Consider the following 11180-nt stretch of genomic DNA (forward strand, 5'->3'; position numbering starts at 1 on the left):
ATTTTTTACATCTAAAGAGGAAAAAATGTAAAAATGAACTCTATTGTGTAAATTACTACTTTTTTGTAGTTTATTTCAATCATAAGGTTTGTTAGTACTACAGGTGAAAAACAGATCTGGGGGTCAGATTTATTGTAACGTCCACACGATTTAAAACTGATGCAAAGAAGAATTGCACAGATTTTTTTTTAATTTATGCTTTCAATTCATTGATTCCTTCTCATAGCTTCCTTCTCAAAAGTAGGAGACTTATTACACAAACTCCTCATTTGCTACTCCACCTTGAGCTGTTCTCCAAAACAATTCTAGTTCCTTCTACGTTTCCCTTTATTGTCTGCTGTAATTTATGTTCCTGCTTAAAGCTCCCCTAAAGCTGAGCCACATGATTCAGTGAAGTATCAAAGTGATCAAGACAAAGCCTCTTCTGTGCGCCAGACAGAGCATGTATCAAAACAAGCTTTAAAAAAAATTGAAGTTTAGAGAAGAAAAACAAGCTGTATTAAGGCAGCAGAGTGCACAGTACCATACAAATAACTCCAAAGAGTCAGGAGCACAAAGTATTAAAACAAAAAACAAACAAACATAAAAAACCACCTTAAATTTGGCCACATGCTGAAAAAAAAATCAGTCAGACAAAATGAAGTTGACTCATTAGAGTTGGCTGGAAGATGCATGGAAACAACGTCAAGACAAGGGCAGATTCAACACAGGCACCACTTTCTGAGGTACGTTACTTGCATGGCAATGAGCAAATGAAGAGCATGCTAGAAGGTTCTCATCCGTTGGTTAATTAAGGAGGGAAAATTTATGTTCAACTGCTGCTAGTAGCAAGCAAAAAAAGAAGTTTCTTTCTCTACCATCTGTATCCACGTAAACAGGATTCTTCTCCAAAAAGCTGTAAGCCAGGCATGCACAGGCAGAACTAGGATGATGCAGAAAAAGCAAATGCCAGAACCGAAGGATACAGTAAAAAATGGTAATGTGCCTGCAGCCTCATAGCAGCATAGTATTGATGTCACAGGATGATCATGATGCTTTGGCACTGCTTCATAAATTGTAAGGAAACTATGGGATCATACTGGCAACTTAAATTATTCATATTTTCTGGACCTTTATATCATAATCTAACAGCTCTGATTTCCTGAAAAGAAAAACCACCACCAAAACCAAAACCCAACACCCAAAACCTACCACATTTTAATGTGACAAAGTTATCCTAGTGCCACCTCATACAAAATCTTTGAAGCTAAATTACCACACATTTTATTCCCAATTGACATAAGTACAAATTTTCACCAAAAATGCTTTCCTGAAATTATTTGCTAAAGTGTTCTCTAGGTACATAACACCTAATGCACTGGGGACCATGCTACTTTTCAGGTGGCCAGAGCTTTGCAGTGGATCTGCTTAGACCTTCTCATTAACACTTCTGTTATGCTCCCAAAGAAGTCTGAAAAGTTTTTAAACAACAGAAAAAGCTCAACTATAAACCAGGATAATTAGCTAACCTTTTAATTAAAAATATTAACCATTCCAATGAAAAAACAAAGTTACTTGAAGAGACACTTCAATTGCTGTTCTTGAGTCTCATTACAACCCTCCCACCGCCCACTGTACCCTTGCAGGGCAGATGTGAACTGCCAACCACCATCTGCAGTCACTGAAGAGAATTATTTCCCAGAATTCATCATTTGACCACCAATGAATGACCATCACCCGCTCTGAGAAAAGGCTCTCCACTGTCCAGGCAGAGGTTTCCATTTCCTACTCCACCGCAGGCTCTTTGGATCTATTCTTCAGTCACAGACTTCTAGGTTGCTGCTGTCACTTTTCCTCCCTCACCTCCCTCCAGCCCCCCCAACCTCTGAAGGTCCCTCTCCCTTTCCTTCTCAATGCTCAGGAGCTCTAGAAGGAGGGGAGGAAATTGTTCCTTGTCCCCCTTCCCCCTTTTTGAGGAAGCATAACCCAGCTGGGAAAAAAATAAAAAAAGAACAGAACTAAAAGCAAACACCGTCCTTCACACTGAGACAGACCAAACACCCATCCACACCAACATTCCACCTCCAATGGCAAGAACCTAGTGAGGACACATGAAGAAAACCTACTGTTCATTTCTCTTATATGTCCTCTCCCCAGCGTCCAGCTGGCCTTGACTTGCAGACTTCCTGAAAACCCATCTCCAGTGGTACTACCTCCTGGTCGATTCTTCTGGCAACCAAATGGTCCCATGGTAAAGACTTAAGATGAGAAATGAACATTGTTTTGTTTGTTTTCTACTTGCTATCTGATAATGTTATTTGATGTCCCTTAGATCTGGTATTGAGGGAAACCAATCCTTCCCTATTAACTTTCCTCATGCTATTTACAATCTTTCAGGGCTCAACAACCTTCTTCCCATCCTGTCCCTCTCTATCCAGTTGAAAAGTCCCATTCTATTCAATCACGCCACTTAAGGAAGCTTTTCATATAGCTTTTTTTTTGTTTGTTTGTTTGCACCTATACTAATTCAACTAGATCCTTCCTGAGAAGGTTCATCACAACAGGACATACTACTCAACTTCTGGACGCAGCATGTGCCCATCCTGACATATTTATAGCTCTTTTATTTCCCTATCTATGCCCAGTAATTCCCAACATTAGACTGACTTTTTCGGATCCAAACTAAGCACTAACCTGACAACTTACAAAAAAACTGAACATTTTTAGATATTGACAGCATCTCTAAGACCTCTTTCTATGTTGTTGCCATGCTAATTCAGAACCCCTCATTATGTATATAAACTGAGGCTGTTTTCCATCATGACTGTTTTACGCTTTGGAGCACTGAATTTTATTTGCTGTGTGTTCACTCAAGGCCACAAGATCCTTCTGCAGCTCTTCACACTTCATTTTTACTACACTGGAAATCATCAGTCAGACATTTTATCTCATTCTTTTTTTTCCAGATAACTTACGAATACATTCAAAAAACACAGGCCACAGCAGAAATCTCACTAGGACACTACTGGTAAAATAAGAAAACCAGCCCCTGACTATTTATTCTGCTCTTCATTTTCTACCTTTAAGTTGGATCGAAGAACCTTCCTAAATCAACTTAGGTTCTTCAGAAGTCTTTGATGAGTGACATTACTCAACTCATTTCAGAAACCCAAGCAGACTAATCAGTGTCCATATAGCTTAGCTCCTTTGCAACGATTCCTTCAAAGAACTCATGTTGGTGAGCTACACTTCTCCCCAAGAAAGAAATGTTAGCTCTTTGCCCACTAGTAGTCTGTTCTTTACTGTGGTTTCTGACAACACATTAATTACAAACTCAAGCTTGCAGGTATGTAAATCAGCAGTTTTTCCTAAACTTTTCTTTTTTCTTAAAAAGTGGCATCACACCCGCCACCTTCCCTAACTTGCATGCTGAGACCATTTTTAACACACAATACAGATTTTGATCTTTGTCTGACAATCACAAGTGGTTGTTATAACCAGAAGAACTTACACACGTAAAGGATCACGCAGGAAAACTACATACATGGACACAGATTTGATAACCAATGCAGATGCCCGTCTGGTGGAAGAGCTAAAAAAACCCCCAACTACTGAACTTTCTTCAGTTTGAATTCTGTAGTTTAACAATGTATCATTATGCTTAACAGACAACAAATAAAGGAAGATAAGTAGGGAAGCAGATGGAAACAGGGGCTAGGACGTTACACAGAAGAGCAGCTTTGACTAAGCAGCCATACTTACTGAATTGCTGCAAGGAGGGAACCTACTACCATAGAGAAACTTCAGGATCCAGGAACAAACAAGAAATTACCAGCTAACAAACTGATGAAGACTTTTGACAGAAGGGCAATAATTTGCCTGACTACAATTTTAAGTATCCAAATCTCACGGTCACTCGAGTAAATGATTTCTCCTCTTTCTTAGGCTGTCGTCTGCTCTTTCTTTAAAGCCAAAAGGGTCATACCTCAACCTTCCCAACTGCTGAAGAGGAGAGGGTGGAACAGGTTATACCTTACAGTTGACAGTTCAGTATTTTAATACTCAAGTTGCTTTTGAACGCTTCACAGAATCACAGGATGGTAGGGGTTGGAAGGCACCTTTGGAAATCATCTAGTCCAACCACCCTGCCAAAGCAGGTTCACCTACAGCAGGTTGGACAGGATCGCCTCCAGGCAGGTTTTGAATACTCCCAGAGAAGGAGACTCCACAACCTCTCTGGGCAGCCTGTTCCAGTGCTCTGTCACCCTCAAAGTAAACAAGTTTTTCATCATGTTGAGGTGGAATTTCCTGTGTTCCAGCTTGTGCCTGTTGCCCCTTGTTCTGTAGCTGGGAGCCGCTGAAAAGAGTCTGGCCCTTCATCTTGACACCCACCCTTTAGATATTTATAACCATCGATGTGATTCCCTCTCAGGCTAAACAGACCCAGGTAAGAGAGGTGCTCCATTCCCTTGATCATCTTTATAGCCCTCTGCTGGAATCTCTCCAGTAGTTCCCCATTTTTCTGGAACTGGGGAGCCCATTTGGGTGAACAGAATTTATTACTGACATTTCACTATATCTGCTTTTATATCTAAAATTTTTATTGTTGACACTTAAATTCGAAACAGGGCCACTGAGATGTTCTCTGCATAATAGGGAACTATCCCTAACTTCCATATGAGCAATTACTGTGGAAATATCACCACATTGGTTTTGGTTCGTGAAGCAACTATAATGCACTATATTATATCTGACTTGACCTCTTAGCAGAAATAACAACATACCAGATAACTCAGATCACTTGGAAATCACATTTCCGGTGACAGTTCTGAAAACGATGCTAATACTCTCATGTGTAACAGGATGCACAAAGAACTGTCTATCACACTAAATTCAAGATTCAAATACAAACTTCTCGAGTTACACTGCAGTTTGCTTACTCTGTATAGCCTATTCACTAATAGCAATTCCAAATCAGATATATCTGTTTTAACATACGCGTTTCTCTTCTGTGGACTGAATGCTTTGCTTTCACAGCTTAACATAATTTTTCAATTATTTATTTTATTTCTGTATCCCTTGGTGAAATATTTTACTGTGTGAGCTGCCAACTAAAAACCTTTTCTCCGATGAAAAAAGGAAAAAGAGAAATAGCAAGATGAAGTTAAAAACACTCTCCCTTTGGAAAGAGATGGGAAAATCCTGTTATCTGACACAGAAAGCGTCCCCCAGCAAAATGTATAATTTCTGGTACCTTAGAAGAAAAACTGTTTTTAGATTTCTAAAGACGGGATTGCAAACATGGGTACCCATTAAATGTATTTATCTAACATCTACTTGAGGAACCTCATAGATAGATAGAAACACACTACATATGTATATAGCACATGACAAAATTGTTAGGCTGTATGTATCAGAGGCCTCTGTGAACATGTTCAGCTTCAAATTTTAATTTGCAAGGACATCGCTTACCATGATACATTAAAATAAAAATTCTTGCAACAGTTAAAAAAACATGTCCTAGCACCTTCTGTGCTTTACAATGAGGATGATTAAACACTGATGATTAGAGACAGCTGATCAGAAGGAAGTAGATTTTCATGGTTAAATATCGAGAAGTGATGGCTAAGCAGATTGTATGACCACAAAATGGGGTTTGGGGAGTTAAAAGAAAATGTGATCACTGCTTACCTAATCAAGGAGACATCTGATAAAAGCATTCACACATTCCAAAAGAAAGAATCCCTCAGCAGCCATTTTAAAGCAAACCTTAAAATTTAGGCAAGGGGGATAAAGGACACCAATAGTATCTGAAATATTATGTCACCACAAGTGTAAACTTCTAAAAAAAGGATGTGATTCAGCCACTGGTATACCTGATGTAAAGGATCAGCAGTCTTTTTTTTTTAAACTCTTATGGCTTATAGATCACAAAATCCTGTTTCCATACAAGGCTTACAAAGAGTTCAAATCCAAAAAGTGTTAACAGAGCAAGCCAGTTAGGTCTCCTAACATTGTGAACATCAATCTTCTGCTTTTATAAACAAATGTATGCTAACAAACGCCAAGCTGGAAGCAGTACATTTTTCAGATTCCTTGTTTTTAATGAAACAAACAAGCTACTATAACTGTTAAGTTACTAACTTGCTAGTCAGTCTGCTATTCCTGCTAAGGATTTGTATATTCACGCCTTCAAATAGTCATAAAAAGAAGGAAGTCATATTTGCAGATAAAATAAAATGCAACTTAATAATATTTAATTATAAAATCACACTCAGTTCTAATAAGATCTAAGCTTCTCATATTCTCACAAATCCATCATGACAGAAACACAATGAAGAACAGGCACCATGGCATCTTCTTTAGCATCTTCTTTAATTTTGCTAATTTGAATATCAATTAATCAACCTCACAAAGTATGCACAACACTGCAATAAAGGTAGAATATTATCTTCTATAGGCTTAAAATTTCTTTTGCAACCACATTAAATTACCTTAGCTTAACATTGTACAAACGCATTCAAAATAAAAATCCTCAAAATATCTTAGCACTTGCTTTTTTATTTAGCCAAAAGCCATTCCAATCCAACGTAATGCATCACAAGGTTCATTACCTAATTAGTGGATGAAACCCACAAACAGCATCCATGTCAAAAACAAACCACTCTTTGGACCTGCACTGGACATCATAGTAACTAGCTCTCTAGGACTTTGTCTTTTAAACCTTTTAAACCTGAATTAAAACAAACCAAAAAAATGACAACCAAAAAAACCCACAAAAAAATATTACAACTAAAACCTTTATATGACGACAATGATCTGGCAAAAAAAAACCCCAACACCCTCCACAAAACAAAAGCCTCTAAAAAGCCCCATGAATAAGCAGCTCACAATTTTCTGACAACAGTTTAACCATTGCCTTGTTTCTTTACAATGTATATTTAGCTGTTTAGAACGTTTCTTAAAAAAATCAAGTCCGCATCAGTTCTACTGACAGCTTCCTATTTCATTATTGATACCTGTAAACACAATACAGAGGACATTAAATAAGCTGGAAAATTGTATGTAGAATATAATTTTAAGTGTACTATATAAAGATGCAAGAGAGAACGTTTTGCCTACAGAGCATCACATATAACAAAGATAGCTCTCTTACATAGGATAATGCACATTAATCATTTACTGTCAAATCCAAGCACTCAGAGAGTGAGTAATCATTTACTGTCAAATCCAAGCACTCAGAGAGTGAGCGTGGAAATCAAGCATGACGTTATTTCTTTGCCACTTCTTGAGTACTTGAAGTTAAGTTACATATACCTATTTCCCCCCAGACTTTATAAGGGGAAAAATGCTGACATGGATTAGCTCTGACATAAAAAAAAATAAAATAAAAACGCCATACTGAACAGAAAAATACTTGTCTTGTAAACAAGGACCAGGCAGGAGAGTCTGACAAAAAGTCTCCTACGTTTACATGCACAAAGTAGTATAGCTGACATTGAACTGCTTTTTGTCTCTTCAGGAAGTTTACAGGCTTTGAAATCAAATAAAATTATGTTCTTTTTTTTTTTAAATTTGTCCATAGTCTGTGTTTTATGCAGTTACTGTAACTCTCTACATGTAGACACTGAAACCGTTTTTCTTCATTTATGGGCCAACATCATTATTTCATTGACCATCAAACAGTTATGTTTGTTGATTTAGAGAGAACATTTTATGATACCAAACTGCTGTATTTCATCTGACAGTAAGCCAACAGTAACAACTAAATTTCCCAAGTTAGTCATGATATTCTGAGGGATTTCTTTTGTTTGAACAGTTAATCCCTAGGACAACACAAATTAAAAAACAAAGTGGACACTGTTTTACTAATCATTTTGGCACCCTTGTTATGACACTTATCTTTGTTTACCCATTATGTTGTTTTCTGGTCAGCAAATGGACAGTGTTCACTTTTAAATATGAAATTTAGCTTTAAACATGAAGCATTCAGGTATTGTTCTTATATAGGTCAGCAGTAGTTTATAATAAATACATGTGCAAGATGAGCTCATGTTAAGCTTTTAATTCCTTATATTTCTGAAATGGAGTGATTACAAAGATGAGGCACGCTTACACAACATTTTAACACTACTACTTCCAAAATCAATTTCTTTAAAGATACACTATTGTCTTTAAAATGCCCTTCCTAACTATTGCCTTTCACAACCAATTGAAGCATGTAATACAAAAGAGGAGACGCAAGCAAACACACTAACAGCCCAAAGAATCACTGTGAGATGTTTCTGCACTGGCCCACAGATCAAAATTCACAGTGCAAGAACAGTGATGTTTGCCACAGAACCACAGCTTGTGTTCCCTACTCCCCTTCTCCCACTCCTATTTGGGATTTTACTTGGTGGGAGGCGCTGCTAGGGCTCTGTGACACTTACGTGCTCCCGAAGGATCATTTTTCCAAAATACTTGTGGTTTTAACTGCTTATATGGTAGCCAAAGGGCCTTCAGTCTCCTTGCTCTCGTTCTTCTAATTACTTTTCTTGTAATTATCCCTAATTACGACACTGGAACAATACAAACCATGCAGTTTCTTTCAGTGGAACAAAGCCACCACATACTTTCTCCAAAAGCTTGCAAAACTGAAATTATCTCCTGACTAAAGAGAATCCTGCAATGATGCCCATCAAACTTCACCCACAGACTCCAATCAGACTCCAAGATCATTCCCATGCAATCCTTCAGGGTCAAGTCAAGTCAAAGCTAGGTTTCAACCCTTTCCAAACACATCTGGAACAAACAAGGGAACAACACAGCTTCTTGGTTCAGATGCAGGAGCAAGCACTCCTGAGGAACACAACTGATTAGGATTTTTTCAAAGAATATGGGTTAAAAAAAAAAAGAAAAATCAAATCAATCTGAACAATCTCCTCCCTACCCATCCCCCAAAACGAAAAGCAACATATTGAGTTTGATATTTGAGTTGGAGGGTTTTTTAGGATAAATCCCTTAGATCTAGAATGGCATTTCAGGAGGGAAAAAATATGACATCTACTCTGAATATGCTCATAAGTACTCCTCCATGGAGTGCAACAGAGCCACTTTTCCATTTGGTGGTCTGCCAGGTTTGAAGTAAGGACAGAAAGCTGTTCCACATCCCAAATTAATGCCCTAGAGACCAGCTTATACAGCTTGTCTGTCTCTAGGTCAGTGGAAATTTAATTATCTGCACAAATGCTAAAAAAAAAAAAATAAAAAAGGAAAAAACTGTATGGAGACAAAGAAGGGGAAAAAGGCATTTTCACTCTTTCTTTTTCAAACTACAAGGAAGATCATATCCTCTGTTCTTCCCTCCCTTACTTACTTTAGACTGTAACAACAGAGAGAAGGGGAGTTACTGACAAATTTGTTATCTTAAGAAAAACAGTATAAATGATGGAACTAGCTTTCAGACACATAACTGAGCAAACAAACATTTTTTTTTTCCACAGCAGCTAATGCCAACCACTGTTTCAAGTAGCTGGTGTAAAGGACTATAATTTTATTTAGCAGAGCCATTTTCATTTTACACTGCAATGCAAGGATTAAATGTATCTGAAATATTTGTGCTTCTTTCAAGTATTGTAACTAGTGACAATATTTCAGAACACAAGAAAACTTTTCTTCTTGCAGTGAATATACAGGTTGCAACCTATGTGCTGGAAAAAAGAAAGTTCAGTTCAAAGTACTATTATTGCTATATTGATCAGATTACTGTATTTAAAAAATAAATATTAGTTATAAAGGAACAGTAAGTCTGTGATATGAAGACTGGAAAGCAAAGAGACAGACATACAAATGTTGTTTAGTATTTAGAATATGCCTATCCTATACAGGAGTATATACAGAAAAATTAACAATTTCTGAGCCATATTATCTGAGGTACCAAAAGCAGTCTGATTTTGCTGGCTGTTGGCAAAAAGCAGCAGGATTTGTCAGCTTGGGAAGAGCACTACATTAATGCAGCTATAACACTTGTGAAATTCTGCCTTGTTCAGCGTCATGGATCACATGAATGCAGCTGTGTATGTACCTTCCTACTGATCAAAATCCATCTAAATTCCAGCTGACTCTAGTGTTTCTTCTTGGACAGGTGGCTCTGAAGGCTTACACCTAGCCAATAAACACCAGATGGACAGATCTGGGTGAAATTATTAAGTATGAATTTAGGCTTTGGGAGAGGCTGGAGAACTTGTGGTCTTATTTCAAAATGAACATTCCTTTTTGGAATGTTAAATCCTGTAATTGTAGTAAACCCCAAAATTTTTAAACATACCTGAAAACACTGAAAACCTCCAGTCTCTCCCATGTTTTCAAGAGCTGAACAACACTTGCTTTGTCAAACTATGTTAACAGACTGGTCTTCCTGCTGGTAAGTACAGCAGTGCTAAAATGGTAGTGCTTATCATGACACACCAGAAAAGAAGCTGTGAAAACTAGAAGCTGTTTCTAAAAAAATGTTTTGGAATATTTCAATTTTCAAATTAAAAAAAAAATAATTCTTCACCAAGTAGATTTGATAGTTTTCCCTTACACAGCCTGGAAAGGACTTCTGTAGGAATCTAAAAGCACACAAAACTTGTTGGGCAACTACCAGTCCGTGACACAAAGGGCAGTAACAGAAATGCTGATGCACACAGGCACAGAGCTTGCAATACCTTCATATTAGATGCCTCTGTTTCCAGTTTTGTTAGGTGATTTGAGTTATCCTCTAGCTCTTGCCGAAGGTTGGAGTTCTCCATCTTTAATGCCTCAACTTGCTTTAACAACTGATCATATGAAGCTGCGGCCATCCTGGGCTACCCTCAGCCCTAAAAAAAGTTAGAGAAAATATTAAATTTAAACATTTCAGAAAAAAAAAAAAATCCCCCCAAAACAAATTGATCTAACCATAAAATTATCTCTCTGTCTTTCCCATTTACCATTAAACTTTCCAAACATTTAATTTAAATCCATTAAACTAAACTGTTAATGCCTAGAACTAAAGCCAGTTCAAAGACTTTTTCCAGTGGGCTTCCACTTGGTACACATGACTAAACAAATGAAAGAAGTTCATTAACAATTGCATTAGGTATTAGAGGAAGCCAAAATACATGAAAGAAAAATCATAGCATCATACGAAAGCATCCTTACCATTCGCATTTCAATTCTAACACTGGGAAACTATG

General features: G+C 37.5%; 1 protein-coding gene across 1 annotated transcript in view; it reads right to left on the reverse strand.

Annotated features, from left to right (window-relative positions):
- APC (APC regulator of WNT signaling pathway) overlaps positions 1-10908 on the reverse strand; it is a gene marked incomplete at its 5' end in the record, with an annotated part of 63004 nt that extends 52096 nt beyond the window's left edge. Inside the window, one exon of the mRNA XM_082497468.1 lies at positions 10671-10908. Within this exon, the coding sequence (XP_082353594.1) occupies positions 10671-10805 (135 nt within the window). The remainder of the gene's footprint in view (positions 1-10670) is intronic.
- Positions 10909-11180: the final 272 nt, after the last annotated feature.

The sequence above is a fragment of the Vanellus vanellus genome (genome assembly GCF_965231255.1).
Source record: "Vanellus vanellus genome assembly, chromosome: Z".
In the NCBI taxonomy this organism is placed as follows: Eukaryota; Metazoa; Chordata; class Aves; order Charadriiformes; family Charadriidae; genus Vanellus; species Vanellus vanellus.